The following is a 27,807-nucleotide window of genomic DNA, read 5'->3' on the forward strand; positions in this document are numbered from 1 at the left end:
CAGATTCTCCACGACGGAAACTCAAGAACCATCAGCGTTTTCAGTTTTCAGCCCTTAGACACCGCAGATCAAGTCCCAAACCTCGTAGATCTCACCTTCCCGCAGCAGTTCCTCGCCGCACGGTCAGTTTCCGCAAGGTTTTTAGCCCGGAAAATGCAGATTTCAGCATCTGCGTTTTCAGCGCGTCGTCGTCGCATCGTCGCCATCGACATCGTCATCGACATAGAGTCAGAATTCAGCAAATACAAGAGTTGCAGATTTCAGCCCTTAGAGTTTCCAGATTTCAGCCCGTCTCGTCGTCGTCCTCATCGTCGTCGACATCGTCGGCAAGTCCAAGCATTGTAGAGATTTTGTGCAATCAATAGTAGACCATTCTCGCCGATGAGAGTGGGGCCTTCGGAGGAGGGTTTTACAACGTCTCTGGTGTCGTATTCTCTCTCTCTCTCTCTCTCTCTCTCAGTCTCATACACTTGCACGCACAGTGTCCATTCACTTTGTTTGTGATCATTGCACTCTCTCATTAAGAACGGAAGGCTCTCCCTTCCATAAGAACAAAAGGAACCTTGAGCACAGTTCAGAGCACTCATCTTGAGCAAAGCGCAAACATTCATTCCGTTGCACCTTATAAAGTTCTTCTTTCCCTTAAAATGAACGATTTGAAAGTGAAACTGTGACAAAATATTTGTCTATCTCATTTGTTTGTCCGATAACTGTTCTTGGAACAATACGTACCGCAAACTTTGGTGGTCGGTGAACATTGTAAAATCACTCCGAGTAGAAAATGGCGCCATTGAGTAAGAGCATGGATGATTGCCAATAGCTCTTTCACATAAATCTGTGCAACCCACTCTGGGCGCGAAAGCATTTTGCCCTCATAAGCTACAACATGGCCTTTCTGCATTAAGACCGCTCCAAAGACTGCGACCACTTGTATCACAATAAACTTCAAATGGCTTTTGTAAATCTGGTAGAACCAACACTAGGCGAGTTGTCAACTTCTCTTTTAGAGTCTTAAATAATGCAATCTCAGATAGTCCCAAGAAAAAGGAACCCCTTTTTGTGCCAGAATGTGTAAGGGAGAAGCAATCTCTTCAAACTTTTGAATGAACTGCCGGTAGTACAAGCATAAACCTAAAAAGCTTTGAACCTTATTCACATTCTTCAAATCTGGCCAATCTTAAATGGTTTCAACTTTGGTCGAGTCTTTTTTACACCCTCCGCAAAGACAATGTGTCCCAGAAAGTGCATCTCTGGCATGAAAAATTTGCTCTTTTTCCCATTAACCACCGGTTGATGTTGTCGTAGTGCCTAGAAAACCTGTAGCAGATGGTGTCTATGCATTGCCTCACACTTGAAGAATACAATGATGTCGTGGAAAAAGGTGCCTGCAAATGATCGATACTCTCAAAAATCCTGTTCATCATCCTATTGAATGTAGCAAGAGCATTCGTGAGACCAAAAGGCAATCCAAAGGACTTCTTGAACGTGGTCTTGTTTACATCTCTAGAAGCGATCCTGATCTGATGATAGCCACTCTTTAGGTCGATTATGCTAAAACAAGTAGAACCTTGTAGCCTGTCTAGTATATCATGGAACCTAGGTATTGGAAAGCTGTTCTTGATGGTGATTTTGTTAAGAGCTTTGTAGTCAATGCTCATTCTCCAAGATCCAACTTGCTTTAATGCAAACAACACTGACGAGGTGATATATTGGGCTGAATGAGACCCTTCTCTAGAAGCTCTTTCACTTTATTCATAATTTCCTCGTTTTGGACTCTGCTAACTCGATAAGGTGGCCGGTTCGGTGGCGTCCTGTGGGAATCAAATCAATGGTGTGAATCTTCAGGACGTTGGGGAGGTAACTCTCTTGGTAAGCCTTCAGAGAAACAATCAGCTCGAGCTTGCAAAAAATCTTGTCGTTCCTTCTCAAGTCTGGACAAATTTGATGTTTTATTATCGTCTAACTCATTTAAGTAGATCGAGTAAACAAACAGACTAGATTTCATTAATTTTGAAATGGCCGAAGCCGATACTAGTGGGACGGACTTGCCCTTTTACTATCAATGTCGCTTTTCTCGCCTTGTAGTCGACCACAACGCTGTTCTTGTGGAACCAAGGGATTCCCAAAAGGACGTCACACCCTTCCAAAGGCACGATGTAGAAGTCCTTGTGCCCTAGGTACCCTTGACAATGCAACCGAAGTTTGCCTATGGCAAGTGTAATAAAAACATCCTGTCTTGGGTCCGCTAGAATTGCCTTGGCTCATGGTCCCATTTCCTCGCGCTATCCCAAGTTGAGCCACCAATTTAGTCAAGATGAAGTTGGCCTTGGCTCTTCCGTCAAAGAAGATGAGGGTTTCGTGATCTCGTACTTTGCCCCACGTTCTGCATAGCTCCGTACTTTCATCCCTTTGGTAAGGGTCAATCCCCACAAAATGGGCTACCACTCTTGCTTTTGTCTTTCGCTCCTTTGTTGCTCTTGAACTGTTTGGCTTGTCCTCTGCTTGATCATTGGACGCTTTGTTGGGGCAATTGGCAAGCACATGCTCTTGTTTCCTGCATTCGTAGCATTTACCCTCTTTGTAGTACTCGGCGTGCTGCTTTGCTGACAATCGAGGTATCTTTTTTTGTTGCTTTCCCTTCATCCGATTATCGTTGTTCAATTCTTGCATGGTCCGAACTGCCACAATCCTATTTGAAGGGTAAGTAAGAGTGCTTGCATATAGTCCTATTCATCCCTTCTACCACACCATTCTGAGTAGGTGTGTAAGGTGCGATGAATTGTCTTCTAATGCCTTGTTTATTGCACAAGTCCTTGAACTTAGAGGAGATGTATTTGCCTCCATTGTCAGTTCGCAAAGCTTTAAGCTTTCTATCTGACTAGTTTTTGACTGATGCTAAGAACTTCTGGAAGACGCTAAAGACTTTACTCTTTTGCTTCAGAAGATAAACCCAGTGTCCCATTAACTGCGGCTTGGACTTAAGACTTCTTCTGCATACAATAACTCCTTATCTCTTTGGGTAGTCCACATTAAAATCACTCAATCTGGTGATTGAAGGTGTTTTTTTAAAAAAGAAGAGGCAAGTAGAAAAGTATCCCAAAATTTCTGACAATAGACATCCAGTGTGTCTTCCTTGGTCATCCTCAGATGATTCCAAGCTGTGATTACATCTTGTTCGTATTCCTGAGTGAGCCATGAAGAAGTAAAAACCCGTTTGAATTGTAGCCACTTTGTTGGTACTTCCCTGCGTACCAGTATGGTGGGTTTGGGCATTCCCTTTTAGATAGGACGTTGCTCTTCGTACCTTGGAGTGTTTTGAGTAGTGCCCTCCCGAATAAGCGATGTCAAAACTATTGGATAAAAGCGAGGGCTTTGTGAGCATCTTTAAGGCAAGAAAACGTATCAAACCTGAAAGCTTGCCCACCCTCCTAGAAATCCTTGGGCTGCTTGCCCTTGTCCTCGAGGTAGTCATACTTGTTGGCTCGGTATATGTACTTCCTCTTCATTGCGTACATCGGCTCATCGGAATCTGAGCTCTTGGAGGACGAGAAGTCCACATCCGATCTGTCATAGTGATTCTGAAATCTTCTGCGAGACCTGCTCTTCTTTGCCTTCTTCTCGCCTTTGTGATGTCTTTGAGTCTTTGTCCTCTTCTTTTTCTTTCTATCCTCGTCACTAGAGTCAAAGGAAGAACAACTTTCCAAACTGTCAGAAGAAGACGAGGACGAGGACGAGGACGAATTGGAAACATAGTGAAATCGAACACGTTTCTTTGGCATATTGGCGGCCTCAAAGGTAGGCTTTCGACCCAAGTAGTCGGGATAGTCTACGACTCTTCTTCCATGGCTGCCTCTTGATCTTCATGAGTCTGCCGACTCGTTGCTCTACAACTTCATTAAATTCATCCTCTAAGTACACCCTTCGTCTTGGTACTGCCGGTGTAGATTTCTTCTTTAAAGCTGATTTGAGAGGCGAACGGATGGCTGCACGCCATCGAGAGTGCACCTCGTCAAGGGGGTGTTTCGCCAAAAATTTCGCGTATTGTTCGTGTTATCCACAAGTTTGGAGGAGTTTTTATTGGCTTATGCATCCACAAGCATCAAAAGCATTCAACATCAGAAGCATTAAGTGTCGGAAGTACAAAAAGCATCCAAGGTAGAAGTTCGGCAGTTGTGCCTCACCTTTAACAGGGGGGATGTCACGTGTGCACTACACTTGCGCCACGTGGACAAGCTTCTGCTACTGTCTAGCGTCAATCGTAGTCTAGCTTAGGACCTAGCCTGGCACTTTGTGAGCCTCTAGTAGGACGTGCATGCCCATGTAGGTCATAGAAACATACCCTCTCTTGCACAGTACAGTCATTCCAGCTTTTACCGCAAGTGAACCACCTCTTATACTCACTTAAGCTATAAGTGACCTTTGGGTTTTAAAAGAAATCGTGTGCTGCATATGTGACTGCTGGACCAAGCATGATACTCCTATTTATTCAGCCCTATGCAGCGCTAGGAAGCGGAGAAGAAGCAGGAGGAGGAGGGCAAAGGCCCGCAGTATCCCGCAGTACCAAGCACCAGCAACACCCCCGAGCCTTGGCGTTTATCAGCATCAGCCACCAGCGTTTTTGCCCTCAGCACTCAAGCCGTTTGCCAGCGTTTTAGATAACAGCAGCATCCCATCGTTTTATCCTCTTTAGCCCAGCGTTTTTCAGTCACCATCACCAGCCTTTTTACCCTTAGCAAACCAGCGTTTTCTGATTTCAGCCCATAGCCTCGTCATGGTTGCAGACCCGAGCCATCGACATCATTAGCGTTTCAGCATTCAGCCATAGCCTCGCAGTACAAGCATCTCTACCAAGTATCGTCGTCGAAGTACACCTCGTCGTCGTCGTCGTCTCAGTACCAAGAACCTGCAGAGCAGCACCACCCATGGTACTAATGGGTTGTGCAATCAGAGGGTATGCAACTACTAAGTGCCTGGACATGCACGTTGTGTGTACAGGCTCACATAGGTGCATGAACACTTCCTAGGCTAACCTAAACCCTAGAAGTAGGAGTTACAGCTTGTCACATGCACATAGGGTTGTTAGATTTACACCACTCTGTTGCTTCACAGGTCTAGGGCATACATGTACAGCTAGTATGTCTCCTGGCTGGCCACCCATAGCCCAGGTTTCTCCTGGTCCGGCCGCCGGAGTTTGGGGCCGGCCGCCCACTTTTGTTTGAGCGCCCACATATATTTCCATAGATCATTTTTATGTTGGGTCGTGGGGATTTTTATCAAGCCTTCCCCTAGCTCCCCTTGGGCACCTATTTATAGGGCCAAGGGGTTACCCACTTCCATCATCTATTGTACTGAGGTTCTCTTGCTCTGGTAGTCAGTGGGGGCTGATCGCCCCCTTTCCTACACATAGCGTTTGTGTTCTCTCTCTCTCTCTCTCTCTCTCTCTCTCTCTCTCTCTCTCTCTCTCTCACCACTGCAGAGCTCGTCCCACACTCATTCGACCACTATTGGCACTCTCATCGACCGAGCATTGGAGCTACAGAGATACAGACGACTGCGACTGAGGAGAGGAGCTACACAGCATCGACGGAGACTACAACAGAAGATTCGAGCCATACTCTCTCGACATCCAGAGTGCAGATGAGGATGGATCCTCACCATTTCTTCCATCTTTGTTTCACACACTGTTACATCCAGTTTACCGGGTACCTATTGTATCAGCTGCTACACCCACGTAGTTTTAGATTGTAGTAGTAGTAGTAGTATTTTGTTCCACTTCTAGTTCTTTTGTACCCAGACATGGTATTAGATTCACTATTTTGTAACTGATTGGTCTCATAGGTCATTTTGGCCTTTTGAAGACGTTAATATAACATTTCATTTCATTTCATTTCATTTCTCTCTCTCACGCTTCTGTACACGCTTCTGTACACGCGCACTCTCACATGGTATCACAGCTTCAGGCTTTGCCGTGTTCCAAGGCGCTTTTCAGCATGAGGTTCCTTCTTCCAAAGCGATCACAACAGCCAGCGTTTCTGAAAAACAGCCAACGATTTCTGCAAGAGGGGGTGGCGCCATCATATCGACAACATTTCTTGCGACGGAATGCCTTGCTACTTGCCTTTTTGCAAGATCTCATCACCATGGCTTGCGTTTTTTACTGCTGGCTGCCAGCACTGGCCTCTAGAGCCCTTTTCCTCGCCGGAACTACCTTCCTCCATCTGCGTTTATCAAGGCAGCCACCTGCATTTTTTTTGGGGGGAGGGGGGGGGGGGGGGGGGGGCTGCGTCTTTTGGAAGAAGCTGCGTTTTCTGGGCAAGGGGCTGCTTGTGGCACGAAGGACACCGTTGGTCTTGCCTCTACCCTCCGGCCTCGCATTCAGTGCATCGCCGGCACAATCCTCATCATTCAGACCAGATTTCAGCTTTGTGTCGCTTGCTGTTTTCTCTGTTTTCAGCCGATCTGGGGTGGCTACTTTGATTCCCCACCCTCCCTACACCCCCTGCAATGCTCCGGGCTATGCCGGGTGCACACGAGCACGCGGAAATTTACTGGACAGCTGCGTTTTCATCACCTCGCAGTTGCGTTTTTGGGTGGACAGCAAACACTTGGCTTGCGTTTTTCACAGAGGATGGAGATGCCTCTTGTCTGGACACCATACGGTGGTGGTCCTTGCGGTCTATCTGTGACTGTTGCAATACACGGTATCTGCGACATCGGCTTGATCATCTACGAGCGTACGATCCTTGGGAGATCCATTCATTCCAGCCATCATTCGGCGGTTGCAATGGACACACCTTTGCACTCATCAGAGAAGTTCACACGAGATATGGCCATGCTCATGGCATATGGGATTCCAACATTCCCAGAGAAGACACCACCATCTTGGGTGGACAGACACTTACCACTTGACTTGGACACGTCAGATCACTTGCTTACACGGGAGCATCTACATGGACTTAGGGAGAGGATCTTGGATCTCTTCTTGGACAGGTTCATTGCTTGGATCTAGAGCCTGGAGTGGGACTTCAGTGCTTTGGACTCTCTTGGAGAGTTTACCCGCGAGATGCGGGAGATCCGGCATCCCCCGACTACATCCGGAGTCACTCGGAGCTTGGCTTGGATGGTAGTGCAACTGCTCTTCTACATTCCTGATCGATTGGATTGCTACCTTTAGAGTTGCTTACACTCACCCTCAATATCTTTTACAACAGACCTCTCCCCTGACCTGGGTAGTAGGCCACTCCCAACTCATTCATCTTGAGAGCCACATCGACCCGGCCAGGTCTAGTGGTAGTGTTGGCGGGATTATGTTTTGGTTTACACCGGAGGACTGGAAGCAGGAGTTACAGGCAGGTCAGCGCAGACATCTTGATATGGCCATTGATTCCCAAATTTTCCTTAGCGTAGACTTCTCAGTCTGGCTTCCCTACCTTTACTGGATGATTACGGTGCAGACAGCTTGGTTTGAGAACACCTCTTCTCAAAGGCCCTTCACAGTACAGACTGTTGAGTCTGGCTTTCCCCTCATCGTGGATTACCCTACCTATTGAGAGGACACCATTCGGTGGTGGTCCGTGCGGTCTCTCAATGACTGCTGTAGCTTACGGTAGCTTCTACAATCTAGATTGTTTAGTATGGCTTTTCTTGATTCGGAGGATTTCACGGCACAAATTGCTACATCTGTCCTTCCTGGAGTTTTACACAGCTTAGCCACTTGGCCACACTGGGTTACAGGTTCATGCATTGACAGGCTTCTGGTCATTCTCATGACGGTTCTTGGGCTTCTCCATTTTCTTCAGACGGTTTGACTACAAACACCACAGATCCTATTGGGCAGGACACTTGCAGGTCTATTGGCACTTCTTCTACGACAAGGAGTTGTTTTCACACTCAGTTCGGGGTCTTCACGTAGCATCTTCATCCTGTATTGGCGGAGTACAACAATTTACTACACTGCTCGTGACGGCATTTACCATGGAGATTTCTCGGCGGTTGGGATACCCCAGACTGCTGCTACACTCATGGAGTATTGTTCTTCAGTGGACATCGCAGCAAACATCTTCATCATTTGCCTCGATCTTTTGCTTCATACGGTTTGTTTAGCATCAGGTGCTGAGAGGGGGTGTTAGATTTACACCACTCTGCTACTTCACAAGTCTAGGGCATACATGTACGGCTAGTATGTCTCCGGGCTTGCCACCCATAGCCTAGGTTTCTTCTGGTCCGCCGATTGCCCACTTTTGTCCGAGCGCCCACATATATTTCCATATATCATTTTTGTGTTGGGTCGTGGGGATTTTTATTAGGCCTTGCCCTAGCTCCCCTTGGGCACCTATTTATAGGGCCAAGGGGGTACCCACTTCCATCATCTATTGTACTGAGGTTCTCTTGCTCTGGTAGTCAATGGGGGGCTGATCGCCCCCTTTCCTACACATAGCGTTTTTGTTTTTTTTTTTTTCTCTCTCTCTCTCTCTCTCTCTCTCTCTCTCTCTCTCTCTCTCTCTCTCTCTCTCTCTCTCTCTCTCTCTCTCTCTCTCTCTCTCTCTCTCTCTCTCTCTCTCTCGCGCTCGCTTCCGCACGGCATTGTCGGAAGGTGGTGGATGCCCGTTCGAATCTATGTTGCCTCCGTTGTACCCAAATGGTTGAGTACAACAATTTTCTAATGGTGGGATTCGTCGACTAAATCCATGTACGCTTCAAATAAAGGAATCGGATCCTCCACTCTAATAGACTTGGACACCCCAAGCGGAAGATTAGTGCAACACACGCGAGAGAAACTGAAATAATTCGACAAAATTGAGAGAGAGAGAGAGAGAGAGAGAGAGAGAGAGAGAGAGAGAGAGAGAGAGAGAGAGAGAGAGAGAGAGAGAGAGAGAGAGAGAGAGAGAGATGACATGGCACGGCATAGTTTCGCGCCCCAAGTACTGGCCCCAAAGACTGGCGCCCCTTCTCGGTATTTCTTTATTATTATGCTTCAACAAGTACAATGTCCGAGGGCCCGCTCTCTCCGTAGCGCTTCCCAAGCAAATTTGCCGGAAAAAGAGGCCATGGCAACTCTTATAATGGCCCTTGGCCAAAAGAAATACATGAAAAGCAATAGTCTAAAAGCATGTGGTAACCAAAAGCTAGCGCCCTTTGGGTTGTTCGTATGGTTTGCCACATCAGTGTGAATTGCGGACGTCCGTATAGCTTGCCACATCAGCATGTCAGTGCTATTTGCTTGACAAATCGTGGACGTCCGTATAGCTTGTCACATCATCAGTTTGTAGCGCAAATTTTGGGTTATGCTTTATTTTTAAGGTTTTAGTCCCCTTGCTGGGGGTACCCTTTCTGGGCCACTCGGAAGAGTTTTGTAAGTTGGTAAAACATCTTTTGCCTCTTTGCTAGGGTTTTGGCCATGTCATCACTTTGTGACAGATGTGGCATATTGTAACAGATCGAATGAGAGGAGTCAGAGCCGAAAGGGAGGGCGTGTCTCTGAGCGAATCACTGGATGGAGTGGCAACGTGGAACACAGGCTCGCTTTTCAATTTAGTTATGGAAGCGTTGACTTTTCATGGCCTTTGGGTGCCTACTTTTGATAGCAATTGCTTTTGGCTGCATGCCTTTAAGTATGGGCCTATTAGTTGCAGAGTTGGCCCTCCTTGACTATTGCCCTCTTGGCTATTATATCTGTGAAGATGAATCACTGGATGGAGTGGCAACGTGGAACACAGGCTCGCTTTTCAATTTAGTTATGGAAGCGTTGACTTTTCATGGCCTTTGGGTGCCTACTTTTGATAGCAATTGCTTTTGGCTGCATGCCTTTAAGTATGGGCCTATTAGTTGCAGAGTTGGCCCTCGTTGACTATTGCCCTCTTGGCTATTATATCTGTGAAGATCAATTAGTAAAGAAATATCGCAAGGGGTGTCACCGCATTTGAGTGCGGAACACTACCCCACTATGTCTTGTCCTAGCTCTCTTACAAGTTCAAGTGTTTGCTGTTTCAGTTTAGTTAATGGCGTTGTTGCCTGTTGCAACGCCCCGTAGTAGACTTGTTGGTTATAGTGATATCGAAGAAGAAATCGATTCTTCTTCTATGGAGTCTGATCCTATTCTTTAGCAATCAGCCATGGAAGAGGAAATTGAAGTGGAAGAAGAATAGGAAGTCGAGAATGGGGAGTCAACACATACAGGGTAGGTGCTAAGGGCAGTCTTGTAGCAAACACCATCTACCTGATTCTCTTGATGCTCAAGACAGAGCGAGGCGGGAGGAAGTCGACTTTCTCATGGAGCACTTCCTCACCTATTCATAGGATCCTCTATACGCAAAGCACATAAAAGGCCAACCAATGAATATAATTTGTTGCAATGAAAGGGATGGGTTGACCCTAAATAAAAGATCAAGATGAAGGTGAAGGCATTGGTTAGGCATGGGGCATGAGACGTCACCTTTTCTTGGCTTTTCGGTTAGGAGATTTTTTTTGACAGATATGGCAGCCAGAGGTACTTTTGGTGCACGTATTGATGCATATGGGTTGTACAACATCGGTAGGGGGTGCCTATGGATCATATGGCATGGGTGCAGGCGACTAGGAGCACTATGGCGCTTATGAAGAAGAGATGCCAAGGCCTAGGAGAAGAATAGGTGGCACTTGGCGCTCAACCATCTGATTCATTTTTACAAATGCACGGCTCATTTGTTGCCCTTTATGTGCTGCTTCTTGATGATTTGGATGGATATGGGACTTGCTTTGATTCGATATCCACCTTGTTGTTTGGAGGATGTAGAGAGATAGCCACTTATTTAAAATGCATATGTGACAGATTTTGAGGGGTGACAACTAGGAGAGAGGACGCACATTGGTTGTGCTAGATGGGAGGATGGTTCGGTAGCATCTTTACAGTGTTGGTTGGAGGCGGTGTAGAGGTCATTGGTACTCCTTATGGGATCCTTAAGAGGGGTTGTTGCACGTATGCAAAGATTGATGCGGCTATTTTTGCCGACTAGCATGGCCTCATTTGGGGGAGACTGTTGGACCCTCTCACTGTCACAAACTGCTGACGTGTCAAGCCACTAGAGAACGGAGCCAACCTGCAGATCCCAGCAGAGGGGTCTAAACCCTAGAACAAGCAAAAGTTCTCACCAACTTACTGATCCTCGCTGATTGGGGGACAAATCATTAAAGAGAAGTCTACCACTTATGGGACCCTGTCCGATGGGGCCTAAAAGAATAAAGCAGGACCCAACACACACAAAAAACTAGCGTAATAATTGATGATGTGGCACTGTTGTACGGACGACCTCGTTTCTATGTTGACATGTTGACGTGGCAGACCGTACGGACAGCTCCACATTTCACGTTGACAGATGCTGACGTGGCAGCGTATGGAGTGGTAGTGGCCTTCCTTAGAGACTGATGCGTCCTCTCTTTCTGTTTTTGAGTACACTGTATCCCTTGGGAGGAGTCTTGAGGACATAACGCCCTCCAACTTGTCCACAGAATTGGTGGTTGACCTTAGTGTTACATGGACAGGCACCTTGTACTTGCGTGGGAGAGAGACTTCATTGAGAGCTCACAACATCTTGTATATTTGGGACTATGTAGTATGATCTGCTATTAGACATGCAGTTTTAAGCCTATAGGTTTAGGCATGTTTTATTTTTTCTTAAACGAGAGACATTTTATTTTATGTTCTCTTGTGGTCTCGTAGGGGACATCGGCCATAGAGACACATTGATATACTCTTTGTTTCTCTCTTTGTGTCTGTATCATTTGTCTTTGTAATCTCATTGCTTGCAGGCTAATGAAGATACATATATCTTCATTAGGTTGATGAGTCAAGGCTGTCTTGTGCTTTCTTTTCCCTGTAAACTCAAAGTAAAGATATCTGAAGTAGGTTCTACAGAGTTTTAATTTTGTTTGAAATTTAAAAGTCCCACCTTTTTGTTGGCAAATCTCCAGCTTTGAATAATTAGGATCCATGTCCAATACAAGCAGTTTGAGAGTTTATTTTTCTGCCCGGGAACTTTTGAGGGTTATTTAATCCTTCATACAAGGTCCAGACACGCCCATTATTTTGAAAGTTTTTGAGCTCTTTATTTTCTGATCACTTTTCTTAATTTCTGCGGCTTATCTGCTTTGTTTGCTGTCGCATCATTCTCACTGTGGTTGAGTATAGGGTACTTCCTTGCACCCTCAAATTTTTTTTGGTCATGAGGGTGCTAGGAATTTGACTTTTGGGGGGGGGGGGGGGGGGGGGGGGGGACCGCCTGTTATGACTGAAATGTGTCTTGCTTTGCAATTCTTTTTGAAGTATTTTTTCTGCTTGTTTTGGACTTACCTTTAGGTTGAAGCAGAGCGAGTGTATCATCAACGTACTACTGAAGTCCTGAACCATTTACACATACAGGTGCACTGTCTTATTTTAACTTGTGCTTTATTCCAGGGATGAGCAGGGTGGGCTTTCACTTTGATGATGTTGGAACCTGTAGCTGATAATCATGTTTTGGTGTATTTTGGAGTAGATGGTTGCAGAACGTCAACGCAGTGAGGTGACTCCAGCAATTGGTGGCTTACCTGAATCATATTTGCCACCTCCAGCGTATGATGATATAAAGCCAAATGGGCCAGATTCTAATATGTCAAATGCTGGAGGGACTGCAACTCAAAAATCCATGTTCTTCTTTGCTGAGGTAAAACTTGCATGCTCGTTGGGTTCCAGTTGAAGGACATTGAGTCATAGTTCTAACAGACTCTAGCTTTCTTCGTTTTCTTTTCTTGGGGGAGGGGGTGGAAGGGAGGGGTTGGGGGTGGGTGGGTGGCTGGGTGGGGGGAACGAGAGGGGGAGGGGGGTTTGTCTTTGTTTTTACTGGAAGAGCTCCTTAGTTACCTGTTGCCGCTGAAATCACGGGACCTGAAATCCTTGCTCAAATAACAAGCTTGGCAAGTAAAGCTGTAGAGGGCCAAACAATGTTCTCCTGAGCCACTGACATGTTTTCACTTGAACATTTAGAACTGATCAACATGCAGTCGTAAAACTAACAATGTTTGCCTGCCATGTTTGTGCATGACTAAAAGGCAGTGTTCTAAGAGAGACTCGAATGGACATGTGTCCTCATTGTTATCAAGTGAGACTGTTTGTAGACTTTGAAGTCTGCTGGTTGTCTTTTTTGTTGAAACATTAAGTCAAGTAATTTATAGTTTCAAATATATTCAGAGGGACTCTGCAAGATACTTTTGTGTTCTTAATGAACAGAATCATGTATATAAATTTTTGTAGTAGGTGTGCTAGCTCATATAATTACTGCATAAGTCTGTTGCCATTGTTACAAGCTGGTGGTTCTGGTTCTCTGTGCAATTACTTTAGTCTGCAAGCAAGTTCTGGTAAACCTTTTTACTCTACTTTATTTGTTTGCAGGTTATTCACGCTTTTGAGGCTGAAGCACCTGGAGAGCTATCTTTAGTGCCTGGTGATTATGTGGTGGTTAGACAAGTAAGATGTCCAACCTTTTAACCTATTTCTTGACCTGGAAAGATGGTAAAGGTTGCAGGACCATTTGTTGATTGTGTATTTGTGCTTTTAGACCATCTCCTCTTTACTCCTTTTGAAGTGGTTTTTCCCACTGGAAAGAAGGGAAAAGTTGCGACATAGTTTGACTTGCTTTATCTTTTGAGAATGTCCCCTCTCTCGTTTTCTTGAGTAGCATGTCTCTCCAAAATGTCACCAATAAGGGTCTGATAAAGGGGAGGAGGACGAAGTCCTGGTGGTCGAGGGCAATTTCTGGATTGAAGTTTCTAGCCCAAGCTACTGTCACTCCTCTATAGTGGTGAATCAAGGCTTGGTCATCACATGTTGCTAGATAGCTCAAGTTAGCCTTGGGGATCACTAGATGAAGTTATGTGGCTGACATTTTATAATCTGTGGCAGAGGGTTCATATCATTGCTGAGATGTTGAAGCCCTTTACATTGAGCATTATGGTAAGGGCTTCCATAAATCTCTAGTAAGTACTGCATACCATGGCTGCTTAGAACGATCTGTCTCCACAGAGAGTGATTTCTCCTGAGTTTTTGGAGAATTTTGCATATCAGTTAGTCATCGATGGAAAGAGAAGCGATTTCTTTATGGAGCAGATACATTTCCTTGGTCTTATCGTAGCAATGAAGGTGTTTGATGGATCCTGCCCAGGTCAACGCAGCTCAAGGGTGGTCATACTTCATGAAGTTTGGAATTTTCTAGGCCTTGCCTTCTCTTATCACCGCTTTATTGCTCCCCTTTGCATGATTTCACAAAGAAAGGCGCAACATTTCATTGGACTTCCAAAGAGAGCAATGTATTCTAAACTCTCAAAACGAAGCTTTTGGCTGATCCCGTACCTCATACAGCCATAATCTCCTTAATGAAGATTTTGTGGAAGAAATTTTTGACAGGCATAGGGGGTTTTATGAAGTGCTTTTTCAAACTGTGCAATGCTCGTTATGCTCTGTTGTGACGGATGCCTGTTCTGTATGACCGTACATATTAGCCACGCCAGCACTTACGCAATTTTTGGGGTCTTCTTGTCTTTTGGCGTTTTAGGCCCTTGGCCAAATCCTTAGGATTTTTAAAGTCCTCACCCCTTTAGTCATCAGTTTGGGTTTTAGGCCCCTCGGCCATCCTCTGCAAGTTGGTCAGATCTGCCATGTCACCAACTTGTGACTAGGTTGCAGGAAACAAAACACGTTGCAGTCTGTCGGAAACAAAAATGAACGCTACTATAGCCTAGCACTAAAAAATTAACACTGCCTCAATTCAAAAGGAAAACTGGTCACTAGTGTAATAAAAATAAAAAAGGTTGACGTGGGACTGTTTTACGCCAAAGGCCACACAGTTTTCAAACGCTGGCAGAGAGCGGGTGCGATCAAGGCGCACTATGGCAGAGGGCACATGGGCGATGGCGATCTCACAGGAGAAGCACCTAATGCTGTGATACCATGTCAAAGTGTTCTCGCGTGTATCTGTATACTCCTCTGCTACTCACTCTGATAGAAATCGAGCAGGCTATAAGTAAATAGGATAAGTGGGTGCAACTGCGTGGGTTGTCGGGCCAAAGTGGACAGCTTGAAGCTGTAGATGTAGTGGGTGGCAAGCGTGGGAGACACACTCTACAAGTATTTCCTAACCAAGATGAAGCAGCACAATGGTGTATACTCTTAACAATCTATTCTCGTTCATTGTTCGTATGCAAGGTGGCACGAGCACCTTACCAAAATGCTGCATAGTGGGAGACAATAGTTGCCAATACAAAGCCAAGCAACGCTACACATCTACCCATGTGGGACATTCCTGCCTGAGGTTTGTCTCAAATTCAACCACAGGATGCGATGCAACCATATGCACCAGTTTCCCCACCTACCCGTGTTTCACGGAAATCCTTGCTGATGTGGCAAACTGTACGAATAGACCTACGAATTGCAGAGTAGCCCTTTGGCAAACGCTTTTGGACCAAACACTTTTAGGATGAAGCTTTTCATATCAGTTGCTTTTGGGAGGGCAGGGGCCTTTGAATTTGTAAAGGAGGCACTCCTTCTAGTATTCTAGTGAAGTAATTGCTTTTGGGGCATCCCTTGTAAGAATAAATAGAACCCTTGGGGCCTCACTCTGTAGAGCATCTGGACGCAAAGTCTGAGAGCATAAGTCCCTGGGAGTTGTACTTGGCAATGATTAATGATAATGAAATACCGAAAGGGGCGCCAAACTCTGGGGCCAATACCTCTGGGCACGGAACTACATCGTGCCTTGTAGTCGACCACCACATTGTTTTTATGGAACTAGGGGATTTCCAAAAGGAAGTCACACCTCTCCAAAGGCATGATGAAAAAGTTCTCGTGCCCTAAATACCCTTGACAATGCAACCGAAGTTTGCCTATGATAAGTGTAATGGAAACATCCTTTCCTGGTGCCGCTAGAACTGCCTCAAGGGGTGGTCCCATTTCGTCTGGCGTGATTCCAAGTAGAGCCGCCAATTCAATAGAGATGAAGTAGGCCTTGGCTCCTCTGTTGAAGAATCGAGGGCTTTTTGATCTCGCACTCTGTCCCACGCTCTGCAGAGCTCCGTACTTTTGTCCATTTGTTCAGGGTCGGTCTTCACAAAATCTGCTACTAGTCCTGCTTTTGTCTTTCCTTTCTTTGCTCACTCGTCGGTTGCTTTGGAATTGTTTGGCTTGTCCTCTAACTGTTTTTTAGGTGCTTTGTTGGGGCATCTGGCAAATACATGGCCTTGTTGCCCACAGTCGTAGCATTTACCCTCTTTGAAGTATTCGGTGCGTTGCTCCGCTCACAATCGAGGGCCTAAAGGTTTCTTTTTCTGTTGCTTTCCCTTCCTTTTTTGTGGTGTTGTTCAATTCTTATCTGGTCCGAACTGTGACCAATCTATATTGTGGGTGCTGACTTATGCTTGAGAAGTGACCCCTAGGTCACTTGGGGCAGAAGCTGGGTAGTGCAATGCCACTTAAAAATCCCACTATTCTAGAAATGATGCAAAAATGTCACTTATTATTAAGTTGATGACCCACGAATAAGAGGTGATTCACATGTAGATAAATACCTAGGCTGGCTACTAATGCAACTGTAATGGAACACTTCCCAATGCCTACACGTAGCAAACATTGGCTATGCTCATGTGCAATCAGAGGGTATGCAACTAATCTAAAGTGCATGGACATGCACGTCCAACGTACAGGCTCATAAGGGTACCAGAACACTTCTTAGGTTGTCCTACACCTCAGAAGTAGGAGCCACAACTTATCCAAATGGACATATGGTTAGATGTGCACGTGACATTATTCCTGCCCCTTTGGACTCTCGACAGAAACGTGCAAGTTGGTAAAACTTCTTTTGCCTCTTTCACTAGGGTTTTGACCCACTCTTTGTGCAGAGTCCGTCCTTTAGGCCATGCCACGTCATTACTTTGTGACATACGAGGGGAGTGTTCATCGGCGATTGTATGTTTATATGTCGTGCAACATACATGTGTAATCATTTGTATTGCATCGTGATGTGTCACCAAATGAAGATTTCTAAATTGGGTGAGATTGCTTGGGTATGCGACTTTAGTACATCGCGCACCCTTTTAATGATTATCGCAATTTGGGTGCGATGGCTAATTTTGCTACGTCAGATTCTCAAGAGCTTCGATATGGAACGAGAAAATTGATTGACCCTCGAAATGATTTCTAAATTGGGTGAGATTGCTTGGGTATGCGACTTTTGTGCATCGCGACATCCTTTTAAAGATCAACGCGGTGAAGATTTCTAAATTGGGTGAGATTTGTTGGGTGTGCATCTTTATTGCATCACGACACCCTTTTAAAGACGAGCGCGATTTGGCTGTGATGGCTAATTTTGCTACGCAAGATTATCAAGAGTTCCGATATGGAATGAGAAAATTCATTGACCCTTGGGGTTGACCCTCAAAATGATCCTCGGGTATTGTTTCTTTTTGAAACTAACTTAGTTTTGCAGATATAATCGCGAACGATGACTCTTCTTTCAAGAGGGGTATGTCACAAATTGATGACATGTCAACCACTGAAGACGAAGTGGGCTAGGACTCCTTGATCCTAACCGTAGCTAACCTGTAGATCTCGATCGAGGGGCCTAAAACCCTATCAGAAACAAAAGAAGAAGAAGAACTTACCAGCTTATTGATGATCGGCTAAGTGGCCTAAGAGTCGAAATGGGTTAGGATTAAAAATCTTGACCCTAACAACTTACAAAACTTTGGCCAAGGGGCCTAAATCCTAAAATAAAGCAAGGCACACACACCCACTTGACTTGCGTATAAATGACGATGTGGCATGCTATATGGACCATCTCGCAAATTGGGGAGGCTATTGATGACCTGGCAGCGTTTACGGAAAGCCGAGCTGGACGCATGCTTTTGGACCTCCAGCTTTTCAAAGTTGTGCTTTTCATTTAAATTTTGGTGAGGCTTTGGGCCTTCAAATAAGCTGTGTGGGCTCTCTCTTTGGCATTCTACCCGTAGGAGAAGCAGAGAAGAGCCACAAAGTTTTACCTTGTTGAAGCAATATAAAGAAATACTGGAAGGGGCGCCACAACTCGGGGCCATTGCAGTCTGGGAGTGGAACTCTGCCATTCCGTGTGTCTCTCTCTTGTGGATTCTCTCTCTTTTAGTTCATTGTTTTGAAGTGCTAAACGTGTGTTCGAGTTTGTTGGCACGTAGTGCCATCTTGTTATACCAGAGCTCTATATCGTGGAGCTCAAGGGAGTCTCCTAGCTCTTATCGTCTCAGATTGCTGTAGAATGACCCCTTGTCGTGTGTGTGACGGGTGACGGTAGGAAAAAGTGTGTAAGCTATGACTGTCTCCCACCCTTTGGTGTTGCTACAAGTGCCATGAGTGTCTCTGTGTCTATCGATCTTCACTAGAAAACGACCAAATTGACATCGATCTCTTGACTCCATGATCTGTTGGGTGGGTTGTCTATCTCTAGCGAGTGTGATAATATCCGGAATTTGACAATTGTCATTCGTGAACTATGGGCCATGTATGTGTTCATGTAGCGTGGTCTCTAGATGAATTCCTTATCCAACACGGTCAAGAAGTGCTCATTCTAATACATCTTCAGGGGAAAAAGCTGTCTAGGTGCAATCCATGTCTCTCTGATGTAGAGCTGCAATAGATCTTGTTTGAGTAGTGTTGTAAGGTGCAACGGAATGAATGTTGTTCTTTCTCAAGATGAGTGCTCCATAATGTGCTCAAGGTTCCTTTTTGTTCTTATGGAAGGGAGAGCCTTCCGTCTTTAATGAGAGAGTGCAATGGTCACGAACAAAGTGAGTGGACACTGTGCGTGCAAGTGTATGACACTGAGAGATAGAGAGAGAAGAGAAATATGACACCAGAGACGTTGTAAAATGCCCCACTTTCGTTGGCGAGAGTGGTCTACGATTGATTGCACAAACTGATACAAAGTGTATGCATGAAACTGATGCAAGTCTAGGCTAGGTCGATGTCGACGACGGGGATGGCGAGACCGACGCTATGGCTGAAAACTGCTACTCCTTATCTGTTGTCCAAAAACGCTGCTGGCTGAATTCTGTTGTGGCTGGAAACGCTATGAAAAACACTGATTTTTCTGGTCTTTAGGGCTGAATCTGCAGCTACTGTGGGGCTGAGTTGGCTGTGGGAAAAGGCGGAAATTGACCTGCTGAAATATCGGCAAGGGCTGAAAACTGTAGCGCTTCTTGCTGGGATGAAAAACGCTAGGCTTTGTTGGAGCTTCTTGTGGAAACGCTATGTCAAAATGATTGCCATGCGGTGACGATTGCTGAAAATGCCAAGTGGGAGAAGGCTAGGCGATGAGGAACCAAAAACACTAGGCTTGGTTGAGGGAATCGCCAATGGTGAGAGAGTCTTGTTGAGAGAGAGGGGGAACCTGTTACCAAAGGCCTGTGTTCTTCTTGCTCATCTGCCAATTAGTGCTAGCTTAGGTTTGCTTATATACAAACTTACTCAATTTGCCCTACCTACTTTTCGACAAAAGTCACTTAAAAATAATAAGTGAAAAATGTCAAAAATAGGTTAAATGCACTGGAAAATTCCCTTGAAGGATTCTGATGGGAATGCCTATGATCATGCTGTGTGCAACCAGAGGATATTCATCTACACGGAGTGATTGGGCATGCACGGTCTACGAATAGACTCACAAAAGTGCCAGTCACTTCTAATCTAGACTGATTGGACTGACGGAACCCTTGTTATCGAAGTAGCTTGTCCACGGACACATTGGGTTGGATGTCACGTGACATCCCCTCCTTTTTAAAGTGAGGTACTGGTACCGAGCTGCATGGCTTCCTTGTAGTCGGCCAACAACTCTGGATAATCCTTGAAAAACTCTTCGTCGACCCACACCGCTTCGTGGGTTCCTCGATCGGAGTCGATCCTTGAACTTCAAAAAGTATTGTCTCACTTGCTTCTTCGAACCATGTCGAAATCGATGCAACAACACTTGCTCCGGCTCCATGACTTCAGCTTCATCGATGATCTCTGGTTCTTCTTTTTCCGAAATGTCCTTTGGAGGTGTTCCCTGAAACACTTTCAACCAAGAAACATGGAAAACGTTGTGCATTGACCATGAGTTAGGCAACTGCAATTTCATTGAAACCTCATTTATCTTTTTAATGACTGGAAATGGACCATACATACGAAAAGACAACTTTGGACACTTCTTTCCAACTTGCTTAAGACGTTGCTTCATGATTCTTAAATACACCCAATCTCCTTCCTTGATCGAAACATCCCGTCGATGCTTATTTACCTCCGGTGAATAAGATTCTTGAGCCTTGCTTAGCCGAAGCTTCACAGTCTCAGAAATCTCATTCAATGATTGACTTTCAGCATTGGCATTAGGCATTTGACTGACCAAGCGAGTCAAAAGTGATTGGAACGGGCGGCCAAAAGCCGCCTCATACAGAGTTCGGCCAATAGCAAAAGAAAAAGAGTCATTTAAAATAGCCTCGACCAATGGGAGATAGAGCTCCCACTGAGACTGTTGATCATGCACATATGACTTTAAAACATCAAAGGCCAATTGATTGTAAATTTCTGTTTGACCATATGACTGTGGATGAAAAGCCGATGAAAAATTCAACTTAGTGCTAAAATTTTCAAAGAGTGCGCGCCAAAAGTTGGACGTGAACTTAACATCCCTATCTGAAACAATTGATTTTGGCAAACCACAGAGGGGGTACCAATGCTTAATGAACAACCGTGCTACATCTTGAGCCGTGTCTGTGGCTTTACAAGGAATCAACATGTAAAACTTGCTGAAACGATCAACAATTGTCAAACATTGAGTGTTCCTTGAATGCAAACTTGGTGGTAGGTTAGTCACGAAATCCATAGAAATATCTTGCAAAGGTCCTTCGGGAATAGGCAGCGGAAGCAAGAGGCCTTGTTGCTTACCCTGAGGAGCTTTTACTTTTTGACATATAGTGCACTGTGTGACATAACGAAACACATCTTTTCGCATTTTAGGCTAATAAAAGAATCTTTCAATTTTTTCCAAAGTGGTGTTCATTTCCCTGTGCCCACCCGTGCTCACTCGTGAGAGAATCATGTGCATCATGCAATATGGTTGGCCTAAGAGAGGGCAACACACATAAACGTTGACGAAAATACAACAAACCATCACGAATGAGATAGTTGCTTGGCCCTTGGGAAGCAAGAGCCTGCAACCAATGCTCATCAAACTTGGAATCCGCATACTGATTCTTCATGCTGTCAAAAGACTCACCCTGAATAGAAAATGTGGATCTTTACTCAAGAGTCAAAATCTGTCCTTTGCGACTCAACGCATCTGCAAGGGTTAGCTTTTCCAGGCACATATTCAATCAAACTTCCAAATTGCCAAAAAATTGTGACCACCTTGCTTAGCGATCACTCCAATGTGCACTAGGCTACAGGAAGACCATGCTGCTGAAGCACAACGCTTATGGCGGGATCATCCCAAGAGGCAAGGATAAGACACGGTGCTTCTGTCACCGGAACCTTGAGAGCTGCGAAAGCCTCAATGGATGCTTTGGGCAAATCTACGCGCTGACGGTGAGTCTTTAAACCTTTCAAAACATCAGTCATAGGTGCAGCAATGGGTGCAAAATTCTCTATGTGTGCGAACTATATGCTTGACATATACTGAGAAAAGAACGCACATCATATGCAGTTTTTGGCAAATCCCAATTACGAAACTGTTCCACCTTCGCGGGATCTAGCTTGACGCCTTCTGCAAAAATGATATAACCCAGATAAGTGACTTCAGTAAGAAAAAATTTAAACTTCTTAGCTGCAATGTACAACTGACACTCATCCAAACGAGTTAGTACCCTTTCGACATCTCTTTCATGTTGTTCCCACGATGCAAAAAAAATGAGAATATCATCCAAAAAGATGAAGACACATACATCGATCATATCGCCGAAACGACCTACCATGAGACGATTAAATGTACCCACGGCACCTGTCAATCCAAAAGGCATAACAATAAACTCCCATTGTCCTCGCTCGGTGCGAAAAGCGGTTTTGAAAATGTCGCCTTTGAATACCCGTACTTGATGGTATCCACTTTTGAGATTGCTCTTGTTGAAACCTTTGCCCTATTGAGCCTATCGAGGATATACTCAATGCGAGGCATCAGAAACTTGTTCTTGACGGTCATCTTGTTTAATGCCCTGTAATCAACACACAAATGAGACGAACCATCCTTCTTGCGAACAAAGAAAATAGGAGCAGCAAAAGGACTTACACTAGGACGTATGAATCCTCTAGCCACCAACTCCGTGAGTTGTCGCTCTAACTCTTCCTCCTGTGTCTTGTTCAAACGATAGGGAGCTTTATTGACAGGCTGTGCCCCTTCCATAAGCTCGATGCGATGGTCCTCCGGCCGCTCGGGTGGGGGATGAGGTGGAAGATCATTCTACAAAAAGAGATGTTTAAACTTCGTAAACAAACCTGAATACTTAGCTAGAGCTTGAATGCTCTAGGAAACTGGAGCAGCATAGATAAATGCCGTTTGTGCTCCTCGTCGTAATTCACGCTTTATCTGCACATGAGAGATGATAGGCAAAGAATGCAAGCCCTCCTCCGCACGAATGATGAGGGGGGAGTCAGTTTTGGCATTTAATGTGAGAGTGTTAGGCTCCCAATCAATGAGAGGGTTATGCTCACAAAACCATCTTATGTCCAAAATCATATCACATCCTGAGAGAGGAGACACAAGAAATTTCCGACGGAAAGCAGCTTGTTGAACGGTAAACATCACATCAAGGCGGGCTCTCTTGACAAGAGAGGGACTGATCACATCATGCACACTCTACTTGGATCAAACAATATGATAAAACGTTGACCCTTTACATGACCATGACACTTCATGAGAGACTCATTAATGTGTGTTTCAGAGACATGAGAAGATTCAGCTTTATTCTTTAAGGTGCTTGTGGTTGCTGTGGGTGCCTTTGGTTCTTTAGGTGGGGTTGTCTTAGGACAAGCCTTCTTAATGTGACCCTTGACGTGACATTGATAACATCTACCTTCCTTAGCATAAATCACTTGTTCTTCAGCCGTGATGTATCCTCCTACAATTCCTTGTGCAGCTTTTTCATCTGGGGTTAGCTTAGGTTTTGCAAGTGCTTTAGCTTTACCCTTAGATTCATTGTTAAGAGTTCTTTTTCGAGGAATTAGAGGAAGAAGGGCTAGAAGAGTTACCATTCTTACCATGCTTACCATTCTGCGTGTTCTGAGAATTCTGAGGGGTTCCTTGAGAAGTCTTGTTTTCTTTAGGCTTTCCCTTGTGCTTCATCTTGTGTGCGAGAGCAATCGCTACTGCCTTGCTGAGATCGATTGGATCAAGTACCTTGACATCATACTTGATATACTCGTCCAATCCATAAAGGAATGCCTCCTTGCGCTCCGAATCCGATTTACGTAATTGAGTGCTGAGCTGCAAAACACGATTAGAGAAAGACATAACCGGCATACCATTTTGCTTGAGAGCGCGCCAATCGTCCTTCGATCGTGCGAGGTACTGAGGTGGCATAAACCGCCCCTTGAGCTTGTCTTGGAAATCAGCCCAATTAAAGGGAAGGGGCATGAATTTGTCGGCTTCCTCTAGGTGTGCGGCTAACTGTGCCTCTTGCCATGCATGGTACCAATTGAAGGCATCTCCGGCAAGGTACATAACTGCTATCAAAACCTTGCTATTCCTTGTCTTCTTAGTTGTCGCAAAATAAGCATTAAATTGATGCAACCAAGAATGAATAACCGTAGCATCCGTCTTACCATCATACTTACTGAAAGTCAACTTCTATGTGACTGGATTGTTGGAGTCTGCATCGTGGCTTGCGCCACTTGAGGAACTTCCACAAACTTTGGCTGGTGCGGACTTCGAGGCAAGTACTTGTCGAACCAATTCTTGAGTGCGGAGGTCTCTTTGAGCCTCACCCTCGGCCTCCAAGGCCGCTCTTTGAGCCTCCCATTCCTTCTTTCTTTGTGCTTTTCTTTTGTTTTGTTCATCGCGCTCGCGTTCTAAAGCAATGCGAGTCGCTTCTTGTTTTATTGCATTTCTTTCATTTCGTTCTTCGCGCTCGCGTTCCAAAAAAATGCGAGTCGCTTCTTGTTGTGCCAGCGCAATTCGATTCGCTTCTTGTGCTAGCGCATGGCGAGTTGCTTCGCGATTCGCTTCGCGATTTGCTTCTTGTTGTTGGGCCATCATGTCCAACATCGACTTGACCATCGCCTCCATGGAAGTTAATACAACTCGTGACGTAGATGGAGAAGGGGGAGGGTCGGAAAAATCTCTTGGTGGGGAAAGTCCTTCGTTGCCTCGCTCATGCTCATCACCTGTATGCGAAGTATCCATTCTGCTTCGGGTGATGACCATGCACCATGATCTTTGGTTCTTAAGTTCACGAGGAACTTGGGTTCTTGAGGGTCTTGAGGTTCTTGAGGGTTTTCTTTCGCTTGCAATCTGTGTTTGAGAAGGATCTTCTCTTCACCCGAGTTCTACTCTTTTCCGCGGGCGCACCCCTTGGCGGCCTTGCGCTCACACCAAGGTTGCTTTTTCCCACCTCACATCGATTGGCCGGTCGCTAAGTGCATGGTCCGCTCTCAATGAGTGAAAAGAGGCACAAGGGGAGGCTGGACAAGCCCTTCTTTCTTGGGATTCTTGTCACTCTTCAAAAACACGATTAGGAATCGACACGCCTAAGCAAACTTGGGTTCGTGCGACCGCAATAAGCAGAAAAAAATTCTTGTGATTCTTGTGGTTCTTTCCTTGAGTGATACAGAACACTGTCAAAGCTCTGATACCAATGTAAGGTGCAGCGGAATGAATGTTGTTCTTTCTCAAGACGAGTGCTCCATAATGTGCTCAAGGTTCCTTTTTTGTTCTTATGGAAGGGAGAGCCTTCCGTCTTTAATAATGGTCACGAACAAAGTGAGTGGACACTGTGCGTGCAAGTGTATGAGACTGAGAGATAGAGAGAGAAGAGAAATACTACAGAGACGATGTAAAACCCTCCTCCGAAGGCCCCACTCTCGTTGGCGAGAGTGGTCTACGATTGATTGCACAAACTGGTACAAAGTGTATGCATGAAACTGATGCAAGTTTAGGCTAGGTCAATGTCGACGACGGGGATGGCGAGACCGACGCTATGGCTGAAAACTGATACTCCTTATTTGCTGTCCAAAAACGCTGCTGGCTGAATTCTGCTATGGCTGGAAACGCTATGAAAAACGCTGATTTTGCTGGTCTTTAGGGCTGAAAATCTGCAGCTAGTGTGGGGCTGAATTGGCTGTGGGAAAAGGCTGAAATTGACCTGCTGAAATATCGGCAAGGGCTGAAAATTGTAGCGCTTCTTGCTGGGATGAAAAACGCTAGGCTTTGTTAAAGCTTCTGGTGGAAACGCTATGTCAAATGATTGCCATGCGGTGACGATTGTTGAAAATGCCAAGTGGGAGAAGGCTAGGCGATGAGGAACCAAAAACGCTAGGCTTGGTTGAGGGAATCGCCAATGGTGAGGGAGTCTTGCTGAGAGAGAGGGGGAACCTGTTGCCGAAGGCCTGTGTTCTCCCTGCTCATCTGCCAATTAGTGCTAGTTTAGGTTTGCTTATATACAAACTTACTCAATTTGCCCTACCTACTTTCCAACAAAAGTCACTTAAAAATAATAAGTGAAAAATGTCAAAAATAGGTTAAATGCATTGGAAAATTCCCCTGAAGGATTCTGAGGGGAATGCTTATGATCATGCCGTGTGCAACCAGAGAATATATATCTGCACTGAGTGATTGGGCATCCACGGTCTACGAATAGACTCACAACAGTGCCAGATCACTTCTAATCTAGACTGACTGGATTGACGGAACCCTTGTTATCGAAGTAGCTCGTCCACGGACACATAGGGTTGGATGTGTCACGTGACAAGTGTGTTGATCATTGTGTAAGAGTTGGATGAAGGGTGAGTCCAGATAATACTAAAAGGGTGGTAACCTATATGTGTCTAGTTCATGCGCTCCAAACCACTGTCTCACTTGCATGTACCAAGACTCGTGCTTGCTTGACTTTGAAATATGTCTGGAAGCTTCGAAGGCTTTGAGTGCGAGTCTACTTGATGGCATCTCTCTCATCCTTTGAATGAGGCAAACTGTCCGAAAAATAGCCTCGACTAGCATGAGTGGAGTAGCCAACTCTGCTCTGATAATGACGTGTGATATTGAGGGCTTGTTGTGGAACAAGCATGATATCATACATATCTGTGGTCTCTCAATTTGTCCATGAGGTGGTTGATAGTCGAAGGACCCATACTATTGTAACATACATTAAAGTTGGGGTGACTAAAAGCGTCAAAGAGCCACCAAGGCTCTTGAGAGTGTGCCTAATGACATCTCCTCTCTACCTGGATGAAGGGTGAGTCAAAGGGTGGTAATTTGTCGATGTCTAGTCCACGTGCTCCAAACCACTGTCTCACATGCGAGTACCAAGATGCTAAAATCCTCACCATGGTCGTGATTAGGCGGATCACTAAGATACTTGAAAAGAGAAACTTCTTCAATCCCGGCCAAGCTGGATTCCGTACTAATGAGGAATGCATAGGGCAAGCTGCATGTTTGAAGGAAATTGTGAAACTTCGTCATAAGGATGGGAAACCAACTTATCCGGCCTACATTGCTTTCAAGAAGGCATATGGCACAGTACCGCACGAGGCGTTGTTCTTGAAGCTCGTTGCGGCTGGCCTGCAAGGTCGAGCGCTTAGATTTTTCCAAGCGCTCTACAGGTCTACCTTTGTTAAAGTCGGACATGACCTTTGGAATTGAAAAATGCATGGTCACGGTGTTCCACGGGGACCCGTAGGATCTCTCTATGAGGATCTTTCTTACGGGTGGTTAGATGGTTGCAATTGGTGAAACGTACAAGTATCTTGACCTCGATGTAGACTCGACCTTTTCCATTGAACGCATCGTCAAGGAACAAGCGGACAAGGGTAAGAAAAGTCTATTCGCATGTCAACACTTGCTGGCAAACCGAGCCATCCCAATGTCACGTGCACATCTAACCCTATGTGTACGTGGACAAGCTACTTCAAGAAGTGTCCTTCCGCTTAAAATTTGTAGTCTCTCCTCTTTCAGGATATGATATGCTTTTGGACATTCGATGGTTTCGTGAGCATAACCCTCTCATTGATTGGGCGGAAAATACGTTCATTTTCAATGCCAAAAGTGACTCTCCCCTTGTCATTCATGGAGAGCAAGTTGTTCATTCTTCATCTCTCATTTCTAATGTGCAGGCAAAGATTGCAAAGAATCCGGAAAAGGAGACTCTCTCAGTCTCTTCTTCTCCAAAGCACGACACAGAGGATAAGCATGATGATTTGCATGATCAAGATGTGATTACTCACAAGCATGATGATTTGCAGGGAAAAGATGTGATTGTTCACAAGGATGATGGTTTAGTTGGTGCTTTTTCTAGTGAAACTAACCTCATTGCAGATTCGATCGATCACGAAGAACCAATCCCGGCTCTCAAGTCGAGGTCCAAAGAACCCCCACAGGAAGTATTATGTGTTCGAATGGTTAGTCAGCACGCATTGTTTGAGTGTTTCATTCGTGATGCTTTCTTGTATTTTAGTCACCGTCCTTATGTGATCCCTTTTCTTAGGCATGACATATTGTACGATGAGCACGATTCACTCATGAATGAGCACGGATATATGCGGATTACTCATGGAAAGATGAAATGTTTGCATTCAAGAAATCATTCCATGTCTCTTCCTTG

The 27,807-nt window shown here is 45.2% G+C and overlaps 1 protein-coding gene across 1 annotated transcript in view; it reads left to right on the forward strand.

The window, feature by feature from the left end:
* Positions 1–27,807, forward strand: part of LOC147429009 (SH3 domain-containing protein 2-like) — a 124,024-nt gene that overhangs the window by 25,392 nt on the left and 70,825 nt on the right. Inside the window, exons 8-10 of the mRNA XM_086494869.1 lie at positions 12,332–12,394; positions 12,510–12,677; positions 13,403–13,477. Of these exons, the coding sequence (XP_086350995.1) occupies positions 12,332–12,394; positions 12,510–12,677; positions 13,403–13,477 (306 nt within the window). The remainder of the gene's footprint in view (positions 1–12,331; positions 12,395–12,509; positions 12,678–13,402; positions 13,478–27,807) is intronic.

Source organism: Adiantum capillus-veneris, chromosome 22, assembly GCF_014529385.1.
Source record: "Adiantum capillus-veneris isolate H3 chromosome 22, ASM1452938v2, whole genome shotgun sequence".
Lineage (NCBI taxonomy): Eukaryota > Viridiplantae > Streptophyta > Polypodiopsida > Polypodiales > Pteridaceae > Adiantum > Adiantum capillus-veneris.